Source organism: Hemitrygon akajei, chromosome 21 (genome assembly GCF_048418815.1).
Source record: "Hemitrygon akajei chromosome 21, sHemAka1.3, whole genome shotgun sequence".
NCBI classification, from domain to species: domain Eukaryota; kingdom Metazoa; phylum Chordata; class Chondrichthyes; order Myliobatiformes; family Dasyatidae; genus Hemitrygon; species Hemitrygon akajei.
Genome location: NC_133144.1, coordinates 62,088,366 through 62,114,085, shown reverse-complemented (window position 1 = coordinate 62,114,085; position 25,720 = coordinate 62,088,366). Strand labels below are relative to the sequence as shown.

At 42.5% G+C, this 25,720-nt stretch overlaps 1 protein-coding gene across 2 annotated transcripts in view; it reads right to left on the bottom strand.

The window, feature by feature from the left end:
• Positions 1-8,044: 8,044 nt before the first annotated feature.
• The window catches only part of cdhr1a (cadherin-related family member 1a), a 58,081-nt gene continuing 40,405 nt past the window's right edge, over positions 8,045-25,720 (bottom strand). Inside the window, exons 15-17 of one of the 2 annotated variants that reach the window (XM_073025588.1) lie at positions 22,625-22,853; positions 19,699-19,953; positions 8,045-12,647 (exon numbers count right to left, since the gene is read on the bottom strand). In XM_073025588.1, coding sequence (XP_072881689.1) covers positions 12,084-12,647; positions 19,699-19,953; positions 22,625-22,853 — 1,048 coding nt within the window. In that variant the 3' untranslated portion in view covers positions 8,045-12,083. Of the gene's footprint in view, positions 12,648-12,705; positions 15,447-19,698; positions 19,954-22,624; positions 22,854-25,720 lie in introns of those variants that run through there. The other variant, XM_073025589.1, reaches the window with a different exon arrangement.

Here is a 25,720-nt window from a genome sequence, read left to right as displayed (position 1 = left end):
TTAGATCCACAATGCAGTTAGGCAGAGCGTTCCAGGATTTATGAAAGGATGTCAAAATATTTCTAGGTCAATGTTGTGCATAACTTTTAGGGGAAGCTGCTGGAGGATGGTCTGATGTGTTTGTTGCCCGTGTTCTTATGAGGGAAGATGTCACAGGTTTATAACCATATAACCATATGACAATTACAGCACGGAAACAGGCCACCTCAGTTCTTGTAGTCCATGCCAAACGCTTACTCTCACCTAGTCCCACCTACCTGCACTCAGCCCATAACCCTCCATTCCTTTCCTGTCCATATACCTATCCAATTTTTTTTAAATGACAAAATCAAACCTGCCTCTACCACTTCTACTGGAAGCTCGTTCCACACAGCTACCACTTTCTGTGTAAAGAAGTTCCCCCTCGTGTTACCCCTAAACTTTTGCCCCTTAACTCTCAACTCATGTCTTCATGTTTGAATCTCCCCTACTCTCAATGGAAAAAGCCTATCCACGTCAACTCTATCTATCCCCTTCATAATTTTAAATACCTCTATCAAGTCCCCCCTCAACCTTCTACACTCCAAAGAATAAAGACCTAACTTGTTCAACCTTTCTCTGTAACTTGGGTGCTGAAACCCAGGTAAAATTCTAGTAAATCTCCTCTGTACGCTCTCTATTTTGTTGACATCTTTTCTATAATTTGGTGACCAGAACTGTACACAATATTCCAAATTTGGCCTCACCAATGCCTTGTACAATTTTAACATTACATCCCAACTCCTATACTCAATGCTCTGATTTATAAAGGCCAACATACCAAAAACTTTCTTCACCACCCTATCCACATGAGACTCCACCTTCAGGGAACTATGCACCATTATGCACCATTGGTGCAGGCTCGAAGGGACGAATGGTCTACTTCTGAACCTATTGTCTATTGTCTATTATTCCTAGATCAATTTGTTCTACTGCATTCCTCAATGCCCTGCCATTTACCATGTATGTCCTATTTTGATTAGTCCTACCAAAATGTAGCACCTCACACTTATCAGCATTAAACTCCATCTGCCATCTTTCAGCCCACTCTTCTAACTGGCCTAAATCTCTCTGCAAGCTTTTAAAACCTACTTCATTATCCACAACACCACCTATCTTAGTATCACCTGCATACTTACTAATCCAATTTGCCACCCCAAGTTTGGTAGCATTTTGCTATCACATTAGCTGAGATGGTAACTATACTGCATTTTGTAGGTGGTATACACTGCAACCATTGCACAAGAGGGGTGGGAGGATATGAATATCTTGGATGTGGATAGGGTACCAATTAAGTTGGCTGTTATGGCTTAGAGCTTCTTGAGAATCGTTACATCTACAAATGAACATATTCCATAACTCTCCTGACTTGCACATTGTGGGTGCTTCAGAATGACTTTTGGATGCCAGTTGTTGAGTCTGTTATTAAATTCTGACCTCCTAGAGTATCTGTATAGCTGTCCTGATGAAGGATCTTGGCTCAAAATGTCATCTATTAATTTTCCTTCATAGATGCTGGCTGGCTTGCTGAGTTCCACCAGCACTTTTGGTGTGTTGCTCAAGAATCAGAATCAGGTTTAATAGCACTGACATATTTCATGAAATTTGTTGCCTTGCAACAGAATTATAGTACAGTGCAATAAAATAATACTACATATATAAATTAATAAATTAAAATAAGATTCCCAGCATCTGCAGAATTTCTTGAGCTTATGACTTATATAGCTAGTCCAAGTGAATTTCTGGTCAATGGTGACTGTCTAACATATTAAGTGTAGGTGATTTGCTGATGGGAATGGATTTAATTTAAAGGATTGTAGTTGGATTCTGTCTTGTCGGAAATGGCCATTGCCTGGTCTTTTCGGAGTGCAAAAATTATTGCTGCATTTGATCCTCAGCCCGTTGGTTGTCTAGTTCTTGCTGTGTGCAGGCAATATCTTTAATAAGCAGTTGTGAACAAAACAGCATATGCAATTTAGAAATAGGTTTTAAAAGTGCTGCAATGGATGGAGTTAATCTTTAGGATGTTAACTGGAAGTTAATCTGTTCTTGTTGGTCTTCTAAAAACAGTTCAGATTAATGGAATAAAAGCCTCTTTTTCTAGCTGGTCATAGTGGTCTGAAATGAACGTACTATAGCTGTCCCAATCTTATTCAAGTTACCATGAAACAATGGCATAAATCTGCTGGTATCCTGATATAACTTGGCCTTCGCTAAAAATAATAGATTATTGTTTTGTTGTAATTATGCTTATCAATCAATAGATGGTTCAACAGGATGTTTTAGGTAGATGTTTTTAATGGAGGATCAATTTCCTCCCATAATTATCATGTGAACTTCTATACTTCAAAATCAGACCAATGGATCCAAATTCAAGGGAGTCCTTATTCTGCATGTCTTAGTAAATGGTGCTAATGTTGTTATTTAGAGTTATAGAGTTCTCCTGTGCTGATACAGGACCTTTAGTACAACCAATTCACGCTGACCAAGGTGCCTTTCTGGGCTATTTCCATTTGCCTACATTTGGCCCCAGCTTCCTCTAAACTTTTCTTATCCAAGTTTAGATAAGAACTAAACTTCTTATGCTGTATTTAAGAGTGGGTGATTTGCTGACGGGAATGAATTTAATTTAAAGGGTAGTGGTTGGATTCTGTCTTGCTGGAGATAGCTATTGCCTGATCTTTTTGGGGTGCAAAAAACCTGTTAAATATTACAATTGTACCCATCACTACCACCTCCCCTGACACTTACTCCCTCTGCGTTCAAAATCTTTCCCTTCTGGTCCCCTTTCAGTCTTTCCTCTCTCACCTTAAACCCATAGTTTATATAAAATCCACGAAACCCTCTACTTTTGGCTCCTACACCCCGGGAAAAAAGTCTTTAACCATCCACCTTATCTAAGCCTATCATGATTTTATCAACATTTATAAGGTCACTCCTCAGCCTTCTTTTCTCCAAGGAAAGTGTCCCAGCCTTTGAAATCTTATAATTCAAGCAGTCCAGTCCTGTGACTTCCTTGTGAATCTTTTCTGCATCCTCTCTTGATCACATCCTCCTTGTTTTGTAAACAGAACTGTAGAAAATATTGAAGGTCCAGTCTCCCCATCGTCTGAAGGAGTTGTAATATATCGGCCCAACTTTTGTACCATTCAGGGCCCCAAAACAGTGAGGCAACATTTCACCTGTGAATCTGCCGGGGTCGTCTACTGTGTCCGGTGCTCTCAATGAGGAGTCCTCTACATTGGTGAGACCTGTCATAAATTGCGGGAGTGCTTCATCAAGCACCTCCACTCCATGCACCAAAACAGAGCTTCCTGATGACCAAACATTTTAATTCTGATTTCCATTCTCATTCTGACATGTCGATGCATTGCCTCCTCTTATGCCAAGGTGAGGCCACCCTCAGGGTGAAGGAACAGCACCTTTTGTTCCATCTGGGTAGCCTCCAACCTGAAGGCATGAATATCAATTTCTACTACCGGTAAAAAAAAAGTTCCTACCCTTCCCCTCACTTTCTATTCCCTACTTTGGCTTTTTACCTCTTCTCACCTGCCTATTGCCTCCCCCTGATGCCCTTTCACCTTTCTCCTATGTACCCCTCTCCTATCAGATTCCTCCTACTCCAACCCTTTACCTTTCCCACACACCTGGCTTCAGCTATCACCTTCTAGCCATCATCCTTCCCCTCCCGCCACCTTTATATTCTGACATTTCCCCCTTCCTTTTCAGTCCTGAAGAAGGTTCTCGGCCCATAACATTGACTGTTTATTCATTTCCGTGGATGCTGCCTGACCCGCTGGGTTCCTCCAGTATTTTGTGTGTGTTGCCTTGTACTCTTTATCCTATCTGATGAAGACAAGTGTGCCTTCTTCACCACCCAGTCTACCAGTGCTGCCATTTTCAGGAAACTATCCACTCGTACCCCCAGACCTTTCTCTTCTGCAACATCCTGCCAATTACTATGTAATTTCCTCCCTAGTGTAATTGCCCAAAATGCATCACTTTGCACTTGCCTGAATTAAAGTTCATCTGCATTGCTTTGTCCATTCACAGTAGATCCAGATCCTGTTTAACCTTAGATCACTCTTCTCACTGTCCACTACATCACCGACTTTGGTGTCACCTGCAAACTTACTAATCATGACACCAACTGCCTCATCCAAATCATTACATATGTATAATGATCAATAAGGGCCCAGAACTGATCTCTATGGAACACCACTGACCACAGGCCTCCAAGATAATAGACAATAGACAATAGGTGCAGAAGTAGACCATTCGGCCCTTCAAGCCTGCACCGCCATTCTGAGATCATGGCTGATCATCTACTATCAATACCCGGTTCCTGCCTTGTCCCCATATCCCTTGATTCCCCTATCCATAAGATACCTATCTAGCTCCTTCTTGAAAGCATCCAGAGAATTGGCCTCCACTGCCTTCTGAGGCAGTGCATTCCACACCCCCTCAATGGAGAACAACTTTTCACCAACTATGTCTGACTCCTTCCACCAAGCCAATTTTGTTTTCATTTGGCTAGCTCACCCCGGATCTCATGTGATCTCATGTTCTAGATCAGTCTTCCACGTGGGACTATATTAAAAACCTTACTAAAGGTCACTTAGGCAGTATCCACTGTCCTGTCCTCACCAAACCTTCTGATCAGCTCTTCAAAAGACTCAATTAGATACAGGTAAATCCTGTCTCTTGGAATCCATTCCAAGAACTTACCTGCTCACCAACCTAGAGTTCCCTGGATTGTCCTTGCAGCCACTCTTAAATAAAGGTATATCGGCCATCCTCCAGTATGCCAGTACTTCACCTGTAGGTAAGGAAGGGAACCAGAAGTCCTAGTGTAGGATTCCCAAAATGTTAACTTGCAGGTTGTGTCAGGAGTGAGGAAGGCAAATGCAATGTTTGCATTCATTTTGAGAGGACTATAAATATAAAAGCAAGGATGTGCTGCGGAGGCTTTATAAGACACAGGTCAGACCACGCTTGGACTATTGTAAGCACTTTTGGGCTCCTCATCTAAGAAAGGATGTGGTGGCCTTTGAGAAGGTCCAGAGGAGGTTCATTAGAATGATCCCAGGATTGAAAGAGTTAATGTTTGATGGCTCTGGCCCTCCCTGGAATATCGAAGAATGAGGGGAGATCTCATTGAAACCTATCAAATATTGAAAGGCCTAAATAAGGTGGAGATGAAAAGGATGTTTCCAATAGTGGGGAGGGCTAGGACCAGAGGGCACAGCCTCAGACATCCCCTTAGAGCACAAATAAGGAGAAATGTGTTTAGCCAGAGGGTGAAGAATCTGTAGAATTCATTGCCACAGAGGGCTGTGGAGGCCATCATTGGGTATCCCCCAGTTTAATCTGAGCCTGATGACAGGACCATTTACAATGACCAATTAACCTACCAACCGGTATGACTTTGGACTGCGGAAGGAAACCAGAGCACCTGGAGGAAACCCATGTAGTCACGAGGAGAACGTACAAATTCCTTACAGGCAGTGGTGGGAATTGAACCCACATCGCCTGTACTGTAATGCGTTGTGCTCACCACTACGCTACCATGGTGCTGAGCCATTCATCATCTTATACTGCAACTAAACTTGATAGTAACGTGCTCATCTAAACGGGTGTAGAATGCACGTCAAATGTTTTTGCAAGTAGGTCAGATATCCTTGTAGTTTTAACCATAGAACCATATAACAATTACAGCATGGAAACAGGCCATCGCGGCCCTTCTAGTCCATGCCGAACGCTTACTCCCACCTAGTCCCACCTACCTGCACTCAGCCCATAACCCTCCATTCCTTTCCTGTCCATATACCTATCCAATTTTGCTTTAAATGACAATACCGAACCTGCCTCTACCACTTCTACTGGAAGCTCATTCCACACAGCTACCACTCTCTGAGTAAAGAAATTCCCCCTCATGTTACCCTTAAACTTTTGCCCCCTAAGTCTCAACTCATGTCCTCTTGTTTGAATCTCCCCTACTCTCAATGGAAAAAATCTATCCACGTCAACTCTATCTATCCCTCTCATAATTTTAAATACCGCTATCAAGTCCCCCCTCAACCTTCTACACTCCAAAGAATAAAGACCTGACTTGTTCAACCTTTGTCTGTAACTTAGGTGCTGAAACCCAGGTAGCATTCTAGTAAATCTTCTCTGAAATCTCTCTATTTTGTTGACATCTTTCCTATAATTCAGTGACCAGAACTGTACACAATACTCCAAGTTCGGCCTTACCAATGCCTTGTACAATTTTAACATTACATCCCAACTCCTATACTCAATGCTCTGATTTATAAAGGCCAACATACCAGAAGCTTTCTTCACCACCCTATCCACATGAGATTCCACCTTCAGGGAACTATGCTCCATTATTCCTAGATCACTCTGTTCTACTGCATTCTTTGATGCCCTACCATTTACCATGTATGTCCTATTTGGATTATTCCTACCAAAATGTAGCACCTCACACTTATCAGCATTAAACTCCATCTGCCATCTTTCAGCCCACTCTTCTAACTGGCCTAAACCTCTCTGCAAACTTTGAAAACCTACTTCATTATCCACAGCACCACCTACTTTAGTATCATCTGCATACTTTCTAATCCAATTTACCACCCCATCATCCAGACCATTAATGTATATGACAAACAACATTGGACCCAGTACAGATCCCTGAGGCACACTACTAGTCACCGGCCTCCAACCTGACAAACAGTTATCCACCACTACTCTCTGGCATCTCCCATCCAGCCACTGTTGAATCCATTTTACTACTTCAATATTAGTACCCAACAATTGAACCTTCCTAACTAACCTTCCATTGTCAAAGGCCTTACTGAAGTCCATATAAACAACATCCACTGCTTTACCTCGTCAACTTTCCTCGTAACCTCTTCAAAAAATTCAATAAGATTTGTCAAACATGACCTTCCACGCACAAATCCATGTTGACTGTTCCTAATCAGACCCTGTCTATCTAGATAATTATATATACCATCTCTAAGAATACTTTCCATTAATTTACCTACCACTGACGTCAAACTGACAGGCCTATAATTGCTAGGTTTACTCTTAGAACCCTTTTTAAACAATGGAACCACATGAGCAATACCCCAATCCTCTGGTACCAGCCCCGTTTCTAATGACATTTGAAATATTTCTGTCAGAGCCCCTGCTATTTCTACACTAACCTCCCTCAAGGTCCTAGGGAATATCCTGTCAGGACCTGGAGATTTATCCACTTTTATATTCCTTAAAAGTTCCTCTTTAATTGTCATAGTTTCCATAACTTCCCTACTTGTTTCCCTTACCTTACACAATTCAATATCCTTCTCCTTAGTGAATACCGAAGAAAAGAAATTGTTCAAAATCTCCCCCATCTCTTTCGGCTCCACACATAGCTGTCCACTCTGATTCTCTAAGGGACCAATTTTATCCAACACTATCCTTTTGCTATTAATATAACTGTAGAAACCCTTCAGATTTATTTTCACCTTACTTGCCAAAGCAACCTCGTATCTTCTTTTAGCTTTTCTAATTTCTTTCTTAAGATTCTTCTTACATTCTTTATATTCCTCGAGCACCTCATTTACTCCATGCTGCCTATATTTATTGTAGATATCTCTCTTTTTCCGCACCGTTTCCAATATCCCTTGAAAACCATGGCTCTCACAAACTTTTAACCTTTCTTTTCAACCTAACATGAACATAAAGATTCTGTACCCTCAAAATTTCACCTTTAAATGACCTCCATTTCTCTATTACATCCTTCCCATAAAACAAATTGCCCCAATCCACTCCTTCTAAGTCCTTTCACATCGCTTCAAAGTTAGCCTTTCTCCAATCAAAAATCTCAACCCTGGGTCCAGTCCTATCCTTCTCCATAATTATATTGAAACTAAAAGTTTTATATGGAAGCAGCCTCTGAAAATTAGATGATCACCTATGTTAAAGATGAAATTAACATTCCAACTGAAACGGATCCTGTATGAAGCACGAAGTGTGGTTGTACAGAAATTCATTAACTTTTATTTATCAAAGTAGCATATAATACAAAGCAACATATTTGAAGACTGGGAAATGTAAGTTTGCCTTCAATGTTTCAGTTTAGTATTAGAAAATGTATACAATCTGAAATCCTTACTCTTCGCAGACATCCACAAAACAAAAAAAAAAGACAGAGAAAAATTAGAACTCCAAAGCCTTCTAATGCCCTGAACCCTTTACAAGAACTATACCAAACTTACAACTAAATATCCCAGTGCTATTCTGTGAACTGAAAGGATTTCATCTAGAGAGGCAACGGACATTCATTGAGTATTCTATGTCTCCCAGCAAAGTATCCTTGAAGTGCACTAGGTAGAAATGAAGTGTACACCCACCATCAAAAAGGATTTGCAAAACACTCATCCTACCCCCGGCCACAGAATGCTGAATATCTATTGTTTCCCCACCTCCCTACAATGGTGGATACTAATGAAACAGTAACCTCTTCACTCATTTCCTTCTCTTCCCTTTCCACTCTACTTGTTCTGCACCAGAATAAAGGAATGAAGATCATTTCCTGTATCCTCCCACCAACTTTTCTTTGGGCAGTGTTTCAGTAAAACTTGGCAGGATCACTGAATATGTTTAACCCACAGCAAGCAGATTCAAATGAAAGTTTGGTTGAGAAGACAATGCTCTATTATCCATATTAAGTATGGGAATAAGGTGGGAGGGTGGGAGAGAGGAAAGGGGACTTTTTGATGTTGTTTTGTTCCATTTTGTTGTATTCTGTGTTGTTCTGTCAAGTATGTGCGTTGGTGGTTAATGCAAACAGCACATTTCACTGTATGGTTCGATGCACTTGCAATAAATAAATCTGAATCTGAACATCTGTTTATACAAATTCTTTCTTCACTATTTTAATTATCACACTATTCTTTTCAAATGCTATAATTGAAGCAGAAGGAATTTTATATCAGCACATAAAACATTTCTGTCAGTGTCTCAATGCAAAAAAAAAATGCGAACATTGTCCTACAGGTGATCATTCCTACAGATCTGTTCTGACAAGTAACAAATTATAAAGAACCATGACATGAACAATATTCCATTTTCTCAGAATGATATGTATATTGAAAAACATGCACATAAAGAACATTCATTGCACTGACAGTCATCAGATTAATCTTGCTAATCAGACATATCATCTGAGTTTCCAATGTTACAATGGCAACACCTCAAAATTACTTCATCGCTGTTGAGCAGATTGAGACAACAGAAATTGATTTGAAAGAAACAAGTCATTCCACTTTTTTCTGAAACCCAGTTTGATATTGTGCATTTATATTCAGCAAAATGAAATCTAAAATAAAAAGCAACAAAATCACAAGATCAGGATTGAAATGATCCAAATTTAGCAACTGGATTTGTGGCTGATTTCCAGAGACTGCTACTAATTTTGAAATACAGAGCAACACAGACAAAATGCTGGAGGAACTCAGCAGGTCTGGCAGCATCTAGCAGAAAGAATACAATCGACATTTCAGGTCGAGACCCTTCTTCAGGACTGAGAAGGAAGGGGGAACAGGGCAGAATAAAAAGGTGGGGGGGGGGGAAGGAGGATAGCTAGAAAGTGATAGGTGAAGCCAAGTGGGTGGGAAAGGTCAAGAGCGAGAGAAGAAGGAATCTGATAGGAGAGGAGAGAGGACCATAGGAGAAAGGGAAGGAGTAAGGGACCCGGGGGAAGTAATAGTCAAGTGAGAAGAAGTAAAAAGTCTGAGTATGGAATTTGTTTACCAGAAAGAGGCACAAGAGGAGGCCATGGATCAACATGTAGGAACAGGAATGGAAATCAAAATTAAAATGTTTTACCACCAGGAAGTCCTACTTGTGGCAGATGAAGCAGAGATGCTCAACGAAGCGGTCCTCCATTTTACGATAGGTCTCACCAATGTAGAGGAGGCCACATTGGGAGCACCACACAACAGACGACCCCAGCAGATTCGCAGGTGAAGTGATGCCTCACCTGGAAGGACTGCTTGGGTCCCTGAAAGTAGTTATGGGAGCGAGGAGGTGTATGGGCAGGGGTAACACTTAGGCTGTTTGCAGGAATAAGTGCCAGGAAGGATATTAGTGGGGAGGGATGAATGGATAAGGGAATTGCACAGTGAGTGATCCCTGCGGAAAGTGGAGAAAGGGGAAGGTTAAGAAATGATTAGTGGTAGGATCCCTTTGGAAATGGCAGAGGTTGCAGAGAATAGCATGTTGAACGCAGAGGCTGATGGGGTGGTAGGTAAGGACAAGAAGGACTCATCACTTTTAAGACAGCGAGAAGATGGGGTATAATTTAATTGTTATGCTTCTGATTTAAAATTTAGAATCCAGTGACTAAAGTGTGAAAAGTCGTGATTGCAGCATAATTAAGATTCCCTTTAATGAAAAACTGTGCATCATTCAATCATTCTTTAGTGGTAATCCATTTTCCTTTCATAGATATAACTAAACGAGGATTATTTTAATTAAAACATAAATTACCAAAAGGGTGTTTCTTGCCTTTTATGATCCCTCCTTTGAGAAAACAATGAACTAAACTCATCTTTGAAATTATTGTCTGAATTCATGTGGAAGTATCAGTGTTTGAGAGCTGAGAGGGAGAGATTGTATTTTATGTACAAAGAAGATCCTGCAGATGCTGGAAATCCAGAGCAACGCACAGAAAATGCCGGAGGAGCTCGGCAGGTCAGGCAGCATCTATGGAGCAGAACAATCAATGGTTGGGGCCAAGGTGATGAAGGGTCTCGGCCTTAAATCGTCTGCTGTTTATTCCTTTCCATTGATGCTGCCTAACCTGCTGAGTTCCTCCAGCATTGTGTGTACTTTATACTTTATATATGTCACTGTGGTCCTATTGTATTGTGAGTAACACCTGTCCTCTTCTGAAACTGTTTTGCTTTCTGATCACTCTGTATTCTCTGGTGGTCTTCTGACCCCACCTGTCAAATTTGTTACTCTATCTGCTTAATCTATAAACTGCATATGATGCACATTTCAACAACAAATTGCACAACATATGCCAGTGATAGCAAACCTGAATCTGATTCTAGTGTAATTGACACTTTTAAGTGAAAAGTGAGTGTGTAATATTATGCATAAATTATATTTAAGAAAAGCTGCAATGAGTTAAAAACAAGGCAATTACACTGGACAACAAAGACTTTGCTTCCTGAATACTTTTGGGTGTACCTTGTGGATTTTAGGCTGCTGAACATGAAAATCACCATGACGCTTTCCTGTAAGGCTCCATTTTTTCAAGAATCGCCTATATTTGCTATTTCAATTCATAATTCCAGTCAGAACAACTGATGCCAAGATTAAGGGAGGCATTTTTTATTGGTCCACAAATCAAACAGGCCATCAATGACAGGCAATTTTAAGTGGGACTGGAGAAAATCACATGGAAGGCATTCAAGGATGCTGTTGAAAATTTTCTTGGCAACTACAGAGCACTAAGTCATGTGCAGCTGGTTGACAATATGCTTCAAGTGTACACAACCATTGAAGATTTATTTTCTGCATTCCCATTTAGACTTCTTCCCTTCAAAATGTGGCACTGCCAGTGACGAGCACGGTGAAAGGTTTCACCAGGACATTACGGTCATGGAGGAACGGTATCAGGGCAACAGGAATCCATCAATGCTGGCTGATTATTGCTGGATACCTCAGACACTGAGTACAAATGAAAATCATCAAGAAAACTTTTTTTAAACTTAGTTGAATGATTGCAAAGTGTCAGCACCATTACGCAGTTAAATGCATTACATTCAATAAAAGTTCATTTCTTGTTTCTCCAAACCCCTATGTGATACGACTAGTCTGAAATTACATTTGAGTTCAGCTTCAAGCGGTCTATCATAAGCAAAAAGAAAATTCTGAGGAAGCAACACTTTTGAAAAAATTTGTTGTCCAGTGTTATTAAACACAGTTCTTTGACAGAAATAGAAAGCATCAACAACAGAGCATTTCAATCATATCAATACTTATTGTAGCATCCAAACATTTTACAAGTACAGCTTAGAAGCATCTTCTTTCATTTTTCTCTCCAGGCGCTGTTTAAGCTCTGACACCAGGGCTCCATTGATGTTCATGGTGTTGTTATTTGATTGCTGAGGGTTGTAGTTTGTTTTGTGACTGATGGATCCTGAGACAGTTGGTAGGTCCCATTTGGGTTTATTGAGTCTGGCTGAGTGAGTAGTCGGTGGAGGGGGAAGCAAGGGTGCACTTGGCAAAGCCAGTGGAAGTGCCGGGCGGTTATTGTTCGTACTCGTGTTTTGCAAGTGCTGGTTGGATGCACAAGTCGTTAAATTAGCCCTTTTTTTCCTTGACCTCTTACCCTGGAACCACCTTGATCTGCGGGTCTGCAGTTTCCAGCCTGGCCGTCGCTTTATGATGCGTCTCACGGGACCCACTCTGTTGGACTTCTTGTTCCGCCAAAACATGACCGTGGAAATTATGACAGTCAGAACCACAAAAAAGCAAACAATTCCAGCTATTGCTCCTAGGGCTTTCATAGGATTATCTTTAGATTGCATTAAAAAGTCTGCCAAATGCCCCTTGCCAGAAGTCTGTAAAAGAGTACAAAAAAAAACACGTGATTTAGTCCAAAGGACTAGGCTCCTCATTTCTAACACAGATAAATAGTGCTCACAAGATAATTCTGGGCTCAATCTTTAAGTGTCCAGAAGTCAGATTTGTTCCTCATTTCCTGGTAATAGGGCATCCCCTCCATCTATAACTGTGCAGCCAAATCTGACTGTCGAAGAGTAAAGCGTGAGTCTTGATTTCAAAGGAAGCATGAGCCAGGTTTCCAGTTAAACATTTTAATTCCCATTCCCATTCCCGTTCCAACATGTCAGTCCATGGCCACCTCTTGTGTCAAGCTGAAGCCACCCTCAGAGAGGAGCATCAAACCCTTATATTCCTTCTGGGTAGCCTCCAACTTGGTGGCATGAACATCGATTTCTCCTTTTGGTAAAAAAAATTCCCCTCCCCTCCCCTCTTCTCCACTCTAGCCTTTTACCTCTTCTCACCTGACTATCACTGCCCCGTGTGTCCCCTCCTCCTTCCCTTTCTCCTATGGCCCACTCTCCTCTCCTAATAGATTCTTTCTTCTCCATCCCTTGACCTTTCCCACTCACCTGACTTCACTCATCACCTGTGGTAAACAATGTGTATACTTGTCTGGACACGCCCCTCTGCTGACTGCTCCTGTGGCTCCTCCCACAGACCCCTGTATAAAGGTGATTGGAGGCACAGCTCCTCCCTCAGTCTCCAAGATGTTGTGGTCACTTTTGCTGCTAATAAAAGTCTATCATTCGCCTCCTGTCTCCGAGAGTTATTGATGGTGCATCACCACCTTCCAGCTATCTTCCTTCCCCTCTTCACCTTTATATTCTGTCGTCTTCCCCCTTCCTTCTCAATCCTGAAGAAGGGTCTCGGCTAGAAACATTAACTGTTCATTAATTCCCATAGATGCTGCCTGAGCTGTTGAGTTTCTCCAGCATTTTGTGTGTGTTGCTTCAGTTAATATATTTATTATTGTGTAATCTTTTGAATTTTAAAAGCTACTTTCCTCTCTGATTTTTCCTTTTCTCTCTTTTGAACATTGGTTAGTTGTCAGTCTTTGTTATTTATATATATTTTTTAATTCAATTGTACTTCTTTATTTTCCTGAAAATGCCCACAAGAAAATGAACCTCACGGTAGTATACGGTGACATATATGTACTTTGATAATAAATTCACTTAGAAATTTGACTTTTAAGTCACTTCTTTCATGGACCATTTTCCAACTGACAAGCATTGATGTAACTACATCGCGGGACTACTTGTGTGCCTACAGCAGAAGCAGCAAGCTATAAACAATAATGTCTCAGATGACTTTACCACTGCCTTGCTACATTCTTGTCTAAAATTTGGTAAAGAATTGAATAACTAATGGGAGGAACAGAATCCATGAGCATGCCAATCCTGGATGAGTATGCAACTGAGAGGTCGAAGCATCTGCAAACATCTCCAGCGAACAGCATCCAACTGATTCCTTCTTGGCTTTGTTCTGATATCAGGAAAAACCAGCATCTTAGAAGGCAGGTTTTAGTTGAGTAGATGCTGCATGATCTCCAGAGATGCCTGAGGACAATGGAGACACCAAAATCTATGGATCCTGACTCCACCCCAGCTGTAGTGCTGATGACATGCTCCAGAGCAATTTGTGCTTCCATTCAGCCTGTTCCAGTGTATTTGCAACACTATGATATCCATTCACTTGCACCCATAGCTGGATGCAATGTTGAGGCTTTATAAAGCACTGGTGAGGCCTCACTTGGAGTATTGTGAGCAGTTTTGGGCCCCTCATCTAAGAAAGGATGTGCTGACATTGGAGAGGGTTCAAAGGAGGTTCACAAAAATTATTCTGGAATAGACAGGCTTGTCATATGAAGAACGTTTGATGCTTCTGGGCCTCCACTCACTGTAATTCAGAAGAAAGAGGTGTGACCTCATTGAAACCTATTGAATGTTGAAAGGCCTCGATAGAGTGGATGTGGAGAAGATGGCAGGGGAGTCTAAGGCGAGAGGACACAGGTTCAGAATAGAAAGGTGTTCATTTAGAACAGGGATCAGGAGGGATTTCTATAGCCAGAGAATGCTGAATCTGTGGAATTCTTTGCCACAGGCAGCTATGGAGGCCAGGTCATTGGGTATATTTAAGGCAGAGATTGATAAATTCTTAATTAGTCAGGTCATGAAGGGATACGGGGGGGAAGGCAGGAGATTGGGGCTGAGAGGGAAAATGGATCGGCCATGATGAAATGGCAGAGCAGACTCGATGGGAAAAATGGCCTAATTCTGCTCCTATATCTTACGGTCTTTTGGATTTCCTCCATGCCGCTTGGAAAGATCCCCTACAGGTTACCCAGCCTGTGATCATCCAGTTTCGGAATTCCACCTATTAAATATCAAAGTTTCCCACTGACTCTTGTAAAAGGCCACTATTCTGAATGATCCCTCTGTCCATGAAGACAGTAGGCTCCACTTCCATTCTGTACTCTTTTACAGACCCCCACAGCATTCATTGTTGGAAGAGCAAAAGGAAATATTTTCTGCGTCCCGTCCTTGGTATTGAGGTTAAGTGGAAGTTCTGCACTGTCACTGGCTGGACACTTCTGTCTGTGCTGGCCTCTTGACAATTTTTCGGATCTTGCTGCTTGGGTGCACTTGAGACAATTTCGCAGTTTTCCAGAACATCAGAGCAGAGACAAGTACTGTCACAGAAACGATGAGACTGATCGTGCTCACGCAGATTCTAAATATTCTCCATGGATGGTTCCTTAGGCCCAAAATATAAGAGTTTAACCTGGATTTAATCTGAAAATGTTAAAACATTAGATTTCAGTGATGCTGATCTAAGTGCACGATCAAACTTGCTCTCTGAGATCAGTTTGTGCGATGGTATAACATCCATTTATTAATCTTTTCATGATGTGAGCTGTCTGGTAGACTATTAGAATCATAAACCACATTTAGTAATCAAGTTAGCAGCAACAGTTTGATAATTCAATTTGGTCCATTTTCTGTTTACAGTGAAAGACACAATAAAACACATATGCACATACAACTAAATGTTAATTTAAATATTTGAGGCATTTGACTTTTACCTCAATGAGCTTGAAGTGGGGCTTTCTGCCTTTATGCTTGTTAGATCAACTTTACATCTCCTCACACATCTTTCCTGTAAGTAGGTGACCAAAACTGCACACAATACTCCAAATTAGACCTCAGCAATGTCTTATGCAACTTCAACAGTTTGACTGTAAATAGATGAAAGCTGTCTTCAAAGGCTGCAAGAACTTTCACTTTTTCACTTACCAATGGAGGATGTGGGATGTAAGTTAAGGGTGATGCTGGGGGTGTGGAGAGAGGTGATGAACCATTTGTAATCCCAATGCATCTCGCTGCAGCTTTGGTGGGCAGTTTCTGTTTCTAAATCCAATCCATTACCACAGTTCATGAACAAGTAATAGATTCTTGGGTAAATGCATCTCCCTAACTAAATACCATGACTTGTATCAACACAGTATGGATCATCCTCTCCAAGAGGACCACAACCTTGTTGTGGTTTGGAATTCTGCGTGCCTCAATGGGCTCAAAGTCACAAGGATCCAAATTTTCCAGCTTTAAGGTCAATAGAGCTCCCTTGATCAAATGTTACGAGAAGAAGGCAGGAGAATGGGGTTGAGAGGAATAAATCAGCCATGATTGAATAACAGAGCAGACTCGATGGGCCAAATGGCCTAACTCTGCTCCCATGTCTTATGGTCTGATGGTCTTATACTTGGAGACCACAAGAAATCCTATTATTGAAATCCACCATGTCACAGCATGTGCAGAGGTGTTAATTAACAATCCTGGAAGCAATAGATCAATGTTACTGTTGTGTTCCCTGTGAGCATTTAAGTAATAGGATTCAGGCCGTTCAGTAATTGGACTAGACTCCACTGGGGATACTAAGTGTAGAAAGCTTACTGCCTGGGAAACAAATGATCCAACTAGCAAACTGAATTCATGTCCCAACAAGAAACTCAGACATGTCATTGTTTTATGGAATCTTGGTTAACCCCTTCCGTGCCAGACACAGTGATTAGTAATAGACGGGTTCACAATTCATCGTCAAGATAGATCAGTCGAGTCTCTCAAAACCAGAGGTGGAGGTGGATGCCTCATGATCAACTCCTCATGGTGTACGGCTACAATACTTATAGCAGCATCTAAACATTTTATAAGTACAGCTTAGAAGCATCTTCTTTCATTTTTCTCTCCAGGCGCTGTTTAAGGTCCAATAAGGTACCTGGTAAGGCTTAGAAAACCTGTGCTAACCAACTGGCGGGAGTATATAAAGACATTTTCAATCTCTCACTGCCACAGTCGGAAGTTCCCATCTGCTTCTAAAGTGCCCAAGAAGAGCAGAGTGAGCTGCCTCAACACCAATCATCCAGTAGCACTCACATCTACAGTGATGAAGTGCTTTGAGAGGTTGGTCATGGCTAGGATCAGCTCCTGTCTCAGGAAGGACCTGGACCCACTGCAATTTGCCTATCGTCACAAGAGGTCTACAGCAGACTCGATCTCAATTGCTCTCCACACAGCCTTGGATCACCTGGACAATGCAGATACCAATAACAAGATACTCTTTTTTGATTATACCTTAGCATTTAACACCATCATTCCTGATTGAAAAGCTACTGAACCTAGGCCTCTGTACCTCTTTCTGCAACCGATTCTCAGCTTCCTAACTGGAAGACCACAATCTGAGCAGAGTGGAAATAACATCTCCACCTCGCTGACAATCAACAGTGGCACACCACAGGGGTGTGTGTTTATCCCACTGCTCTACTCTCGCTATGCCCATGACTGTGTGACTAGGCATAGCTCAAATGCCATCCATAAATTTGCTGATGATACAACCATTTTTGGTAGCGTTTCAGATGGTGACGAGAGGCTGTGCGGGAGCAAGATATATCAGTTAGTTGAGTGGTGTCACAGCAACAACCATGTATTCAATGTCATCAAGACCAAAAAGCTGTTTGTGAACTCCAGTGAGGGTAAGAGGAGGGAACACAAACCAATCTTCAGAGGGATCAGAAGTGGAGAGAGTGAGCAATTTCAAGTTCCTGGGTGTCAGTATCTCTGAGGACCTAACCTGGTTATATATAGTCACAACTATAAAGAAGGCAAGAGAGCAGGTATTATTTCACTAAGAGTTTGAGGAGATTTGTCTTGTCAACTAATACACTCAAAAATTTCTACACTGGTATGACAGAGAGCATTCTGACTGGCTGCATCACCGTCTGGTATGGGGGGTGGGGTGCTACTCCATAGGATTGAAATAAGCTGCAGAGAGTTGTAAAATTAGTCACCTCCATCATGGGTACCAGCTTCCGTAGTATCCAAGATATCTTCAAGGAGCGGTACCTTAGGAAGGTGGTGTCCATCATTAAGGATCTCCACCACCCAGGACAAGCCCTCTTCACACAGGTACCGTCGGGAAGGAGGTAGTGAAGCCTGAAGGCACACACTCAGTGACTGAAGAACAGCCTCTTCCCCTCTACTATCCAGTTCCTAAATGGACATTGAACCCACGAATACTACCTCGCTACTTTATTATTTCTGGGGTTTTTTGCACTACTTATTTTAGCTTAACTATTTAATAGACTTTTATATACTTAATGTAACACTTTTTTCCTTTATATTTCTTTATCATGTATTCATTTTACTGCTGCTGTAAAGTTAACAAATCTCACAACAAACGCATGTGATATTAGACTGATTCTGATTCTGGCCCAAAGTAAGATTATGAAAATTATGAAATAATGAATAAAATTATAAGTAAGTAATGAAGTTTCTGGAAATGTTCTATTATTTTGATTACTGATCTCTGCTTTTCTGAATTGTCCCGTGATGCAGGTTTGAAGCATTTTGTCAACACAGGAGATTCGTCAGATGCTAATAATGCAGAGCAACACACACAAAGTGCTGGAGGAATTCAGCAGATCAGGCAGCATCTATGGAAGGGAATAAACAGTCAAAGTCCCGGCCTGAAACGTCAGTTGTTTATTCCTCTCCATAGATGCTGCCTGACCTGCTGAGTTCCTCCAGCATTTTGTTTGTGAAGCATTTTATTCTCGAAAGGTTCAACTTCAGGGAAAATTTCCAATGTGAGGGGATAGTATATTGTTAATACCAAGACTCTTGACAGTGTTGATATACAGAATGATCCATAGCTTCCTAAAAGCGGCTGTACACGTTGGTAGGATGGCAAAGGTGGTGTGCGGTATGCTTGCTTTTAGTAGCCGAGGCAATGAGTTCCAGGCCAGGAAGTTATGTTGCAACTTCGTAAAATCCTGGGGAAGCTACTTCTGGAGTTTTGCATTTAGTTCTGGTCACCCCATTATAGGAAGGGCATAGGAGTTTGGGAGAGAGAATAGCAGAGATTTATCAAAATACTACCTGGATTAAAGGGCATGTGGTATAAGGAGGGACCATATTTTCTGGAGTGACATACGTTAAATGAAGGCATGATTGAAGTTTATAAGTTTGAGAGGCATAGAGTAGAGTGATGATACATTTTTCCCAGGGTGGAAATGTCTAATATATTTAAGGAGAGAGGAGGAGTAAGTTAAACTTACTTTAATACATGCGAGGCAAGTATTATTTTTCCACAGAGAGTGCTGGGTGCTTGAAATTGCCAGAGGCAGGTATGTCAGAGGTAGGTATGTCAAAGGTAGGTATGTCAGAGGCAGGTATGTCAGAGGTAGGTATATCAGAGGCAGGTATGTCAGAGGTAGGTATGTCAGAGGTAGGTATGTCAGAGGCAGGTATGTCAGAGGTAGGTATGTCAGAGGTAGGTATGTCAAAGGTAGGTATGTCAGAGGTAGGTATGTCAGAGGCATTTTAGAGGCTCTTATGTAGATACCTGAACGTGCAGAGAATGAAGGTATATGGACATTCTGAGGGCAGAAGGGATCATTTTAGATTAACGTTTAATTACTAGTTTAATTAGTTTAGCACATTGTGGGCTGAAGGGCCTGTTCCTGTACTCTTCTATGTAATGTACACTTACCTCCTCTGTAATATCAATTCTTACAACCGCTGTTGTGCTGAAGGAGGGAGAGCCTCTGTCTTTAGCTTGCACAATCAAGGACCACTGGCAGTCCTTGTTTTTGGTGATGTTGTGAATGACCTCCAGAGATCTGATGTAGGACTTCAACACTATCTCTCCCGTGGCCTGACCGATGTCGAAAACGTTGGCCGGGTCAGCTTGCATTATCGAGTAATCTACAACATTATTTGGTTCCTCCGCATCCTCATCTTTGGCCTGCGTTAAAAGTTTGGCACAGGAAACACAATTATTGTCTTGTTCCTTGCTGTGGTGCTCAGTGACTCCAAATCCTGCGCATGGATGCCAATTCCGGTTCAGATACCGATTTATTTATCACATGCTCATTGAAACATACAGTGAGATGCGTCGTTCACGTTAACAACCAACACATCCAAAGGACGTGCGGGGGCAGCCTGCAAGTGTCGCCACACATTCTGGTGCCAGCAGAGCATGCCCAGAACACAGCAAGCAACAATGCCACAAGCCCCGTTCCTCCTTCCCTCCCTCCCACTCACATGGACAGTCCTCCACCTCCGGGCCAGGCGCACAGACTAGGGGGATATGGTCAGAACCAGAAAATGGAGCAAAGGGAGACGATTAGATAAACCGTGGCTGAGGGGCTGAGGGGAGACTTAATTGAGCTATGTGTTATAGACCAAGTGCAGGGTGGGGTGGCCTCAGATATGATGTCTTCCTTACATACAATATTACAGCACACTACAGACCCTTCAGCCCACAATGTCGACCTTTCAGCCTACTCAAAGTCAATCTAACCCTTCTGTCCTACATAGCCTCCATTTTTCTATTATCCATGTGGCTATCTAAATGCTCCTAATATAACTGTCTCCACTACAACCCTTGGCAGAACATTCCAAGCACACACCACTCTCTTGGTAAAAACACTTACCTCTGACATCCCCTCTATACTTTCCTCCAATCACCCTAAAATTGAGCCAACTTGTATTAGCCATTTCCACCCTGGAAAAAAGAAGTCTCCAGCTGTGCACTTGATCTATGCCTCTTATCATCTATCAAGTCACTTCACATCCTCCTTCATTCCAAAGAGAAAAGTCTTAGCTCACTCAACATGCCCTCTAGTCCAGGCAGAACTGTTATGTAACATAGTTTTTCTATGACTTTAAGATGCCGGCACCAGTGTTGTTTGTCACACAATAGCATAAACGTTAACTTTTCCAACTTCAGGTAATCCTCACTCCCTCTGTTCTTTTCTCTCTCCTTTTTTGGTTCAGTCTACCATCTACCATCACTTTCATTTGGAGCATTATGTACTGTTTTGGTTCCCTGTTATAGGAGAGATGTCATCAAACTGGGAGGAATGCAAAGACGATTTACAAGAATGTTTCCAGGACTTAAGAGAGTGAGCAATAGCTGGGCCAGGACTTCAGTTGGGTGGCAGCATGGAGACACGTCTCTGCCAAAGGAGGTGTACGGTGCTCCTTACCTCTGCCAGCCTGCAGGTCACCCCTGGGCAAGGTGTAGCACCTGCTTAGCGCCCCCCCAAATCAGATCACGTGAAGTCATGGGAGCAGGTGGTGGACGGTTGTATGAGGAGCTGGCGCATATCACAAGTGCTGGTTATGCGGCCACTGACGCCAGGTGGACAATCTCTGAAGAGTATCGATAATGGCTGGGGTCACCCATCTTGTAAAGACATTGCCCAGAAGAAGAAAATGGCAAACAGTTTCTGCTGAAAAATTTGCCATGAACAATCATGGTCATGGATAGAACATGATCACCCGCGTCATGCAACCTGGCACATAACGAATGAACAAGGACTTCATTCCCTGGAGCATAGGAGATTGAAGTTTGACATCGTAGACATGTATAAAACATGAGGGGGAGAGGACATGGAGAATTCACACAGACTTCATCACAAAGAAAGGGAGTCAAAGATTAGAGGGCATGGTTTAACATGGAAGGGGTAAGATTTATTCAGAACTTGAGGAGCAACTTCTTCAGAGGGAGGTATGAACAGAGGGAGCAGCCAGAGGAAGTAGTTGAGGCCGGTACAATATCAACACTTGGGACACTTGAACAGGTACATGGATAGGAAAGGTTCGGGTATGGGTCAAATCTGGACAAGTGAGACTAGCCTAGATGGGGATCTTCACTGGCATGGACCAGTTATATCAAAGAGCCTGTTTCCACGGTGTATCGTTCTATGACTCTGCGACTCTATCTGCAACAGGTACTACTGTTAATCATCATGCCTTAACTTTAGAAGTGATTCCTGATGCTCCATTCTCTATGGAACAGCAGTCACAATAATGTCAAATTTCCACAAGGGTACAGAGGAGTCGGTATGAAATTCTGGTGCCAGCCCCTATTCAAACTTTTTCTCATTCTGATAAAGCTCTGAGTCATAACTCATCGTGAGCCCTCTGCTCAGCAACGCTGCATATTGGGGCATGGCAAAGATTCCTGGCCCGATATGGTATACAGGGTGCACAGTAGCATAGTAACGTTTTACAGTGCCAGCCACCTGGGTTCAATTCCCACCGCAGGTCTGTAAGGAATTTGAAGGTTCTCCCAGGGGCAGTGTGGCTTTCCTCCAGGTGCTTCAGTTTTCTGCCCACATTCCAAAGATGTACGGGTTAGAGTTAGTAAGTTGTGGGAATGCTCTGTTGGTGTCAAAAGTGTGGCAAAACACTGGCGCCCAGCATATCCTTGTAGTGTGTTGGCTGTTGATGCAAACACCACATTACACTCTATGGTTCAATGTACATGTGACAAAATAAAGCTGATTTTCTACCCAGTCTGAAACTTTCCTCTAGGAAAATGTAAGCATTACAGACTCCGATGTGATTCATTATTGTGCTCACTGAAGAGAACAAATAGAGCAATTTATTTAGCTCCACTCGCTTACCTCAACTTTTACAGGTGATCCAATAATCATAACCTTGTCCAAAATGTTCTCATTAAATTCTGGATAGTGGTCGTTTACGTCGAGAACCATCACAAAGACCTCCGCCAAGCTGTGTTTCCCTTCCACGTCCTCTGCTTTGATGGGGAAGTTGTACTTCGATCGTTCTTCAGCATCCAGTACTGCCCAGGGCTGAGTGTAGATAACTCCCGTGCTTGGGTGAATCAGGAATCTGAAAAACAAGCACTCAGGAGAGTAAGGTTAAGTGTTCAATCTCTCCACCTCTGGCACACTGTGGCTGGACTGTGTGCCGTCTATAAAGGGCAGCACGGTAGTGTAGCTCTTAGCATAACAGTATTACAGCACCAACAACCTGGGTTCGATTCCTGCCCCAGTCTGTAAGGAGCTTGTACAATCTGAGGGTGCAGAAGACATTTACCAGGATGTTGCCTGGTTTGGAGAACAAGTCATATGAAGCAAGGTTAGCAGAGCTGGGACTTTTCTCTTTGGAGCGTAGAAGAACGAGAGGAGACTTCAAAGAGGTCTACAAGATTATGAGAGGCATAGATAGGGTGGATAGTCAGTACCTGTTTCCCAGGGCACCAATAGCAAACACCAGAGGGCATACGTACAAAATTAAGGGAGGGAAGTTTAGGGGACACATCAGGGGTAAGTTTTTTACACAGAGGGCTGTGAGTGCCTGGAATGACTTGCCAGGGATGGTGGTGGAGGCTAAAATATTAGGGGTATTTAAGAGCCTCTTGGACAGGCACATGGATGAAAGAAAAATAGAGGGTTATGGGGTAGTGTGGGTTATGGGGTAGTGTGGGTTTAGTACTTTATTTTAAGGATTATATGGGTTGGCACAACATGGAGGGCTGAAGGCCCTGTAACGTTCTATGGTTCTAATCTCACAGTGACCGCACGGGTTTCCTCCACACTCTCGGGCTTCCTCCCACATTACACAGACGCACGGGTTAGTAGCTTAATCAGCCACAAGGGCCGCATGGGTCATTGGACCAGAAGGGCCTGTCGCTGTGCGGCAATGCTGAATAAATCAATACGCTGCAGCGTTGCTCCAGCAATGCCTCCGGAATTTATGACCTCTTCCACCTTGAAGGTCAAGAGTGGAAGCTGAACAGGAACAACTTCAACTTTTTAAAAGTTTACTTATTGCGATACAGCACAGGGTTGGCACTTCAGGCCCGTTGAGCAGTGCTGCCCAGCAACCCCGATTTAACCCTAGCCTAGTCACCGGACAATTTACTATGATCATTTAACCTACCAACCATAACGTCTTTGGACTGTGGGAGGAAACTGGAGAGCCAGGAGGAAACCCATGCAGCCTCAGGGAAAATGTAAAACTCCTTATAGACAACGGTGGGAAGTGCACCTGGGTCATTGGTACTGTAAAGCGTTGTGCTAACCACTATGCTACCGTGTCACCGACCTGTTCCTAATCAATCAGGAAAAAGTTGAAGATATTCCTATTCCACTTCCACTTCTGACCTTGTCGGTGGTAGACGTCACAGACCCCTCCAAATCAAACACTATCCTGATCATGTTGACTGAGCTTTAGTCAAAATCCTCTCTCGACCTAACAGTATTGTGGGAGTACTTTAGCCAGAAGGACTGCAGGGATTCAAGAAATTAGCTCATAAGTGCTGTAGCAAGAAAGTAACATCAAACATCCCACCATCCGGGTCATGCTCTCTTCACGCAGCTACCATCGGGCAGGAGGTACAGAAGCCTGAAGTCCCACTCCACCAGATGCAAGAACAGTTACTTCCCTTCAGCTGTTTAGTTCTTGAACCGTATGTTTAGTAACGCTATGACTACTTTGTTTACAGTAAAACAGACTTGGCATTTTTTTCTTCTAATTCTGGTTTTCTTGTAAAAACTGTGCATAATCTATGTTTAATTTATGTTTCTATTGTGAATGCTGCTTATCTGACGCTATGTGCCTGAGAAGCTGCTGCAAGTAGGTTCTTCCTTGCATCTGTGCACCCAAATATTTGTGCATTTGAAAATAACCTTAAATTTGAACTTGACTGTCTAAGGGATGGGCTTTACTATCGAGTTCCACTTCCCAAGAGATGAATGAAAAATAAACAGACACTAGAGATGCAGATGTAGGAATCTGGAGCAACACACAAGATGCTGGAGGAACTCAGTGGGTCAGGCAGCACCTGTGGAAGGAAATGGACAGTCAACACTTCAGGTTGAGATCGTTCATATAAATAAAAAATAAGGACCTTTCTGCAATTCCTGACAAAATGTACAGAGAACGCATTTATTCTGTAGATCTGATGCAAAGATGTTACACATTATACGTAGCAATGTGTAATAATTGTTACGAGTGATAAACAGACCTGATGGACAATGGGGTGAAGAGTTAACTATCCCCCCCCCTTGAGAACCACGAACTATTACTGTTGTTATGTTGACCATGAGAAAGAGACGAAAAACAGGCAAGAACATCGGCGACAGATAAGAGAGAGGGGGTAATTGCTGATTAACTGTATTGTGACTCCTTTTTTGAATTATTTACTGTTTCACTGCAAGGACAATAGTTTGCTCAAAAACATTCCTCAGTGGACTGAAGGAGTGGCCTTATTTGATGGACACAGTCATTCAGGAGTGATGGATAGCTGAGTCCCTGTTAGTAGGGATAAAAGACAGGTCTGGAGAGACACCCTCCGGACACGCCAGTGAACACTGATTGAGTGTTGGAACCCACAAGAAAGGTGGGGGCTTCGAAGACCGAACCAGGAGGTCGGTCATTAAGGCTATCGGTGTAAAAGCAGGGCCGGTGGGGACTTGTGTGTGTGTCCACTCATGCCAGAGTGACGAGTCCACCACAGAAGAATGGTCTGGCTGAAGACCAGAGGGGTCATAACTGAATGACCACCGTAACAACAATATGACAGAATTAAGAAAGCAAAGGAAGGTTTGGCTGCTGTAGCTGTTACATCCTCTCTCTCTCTCTCTCTCTCTCTCTCTCTCTCTCTCTCTCTCTCTCTCTCTCTCTCTCTCTCTCTCTCTCTCTCTCTCTCTCTCTCTCTCTCTCTCTCCTCTCTCTCTCTCTCTCTCTCTCTC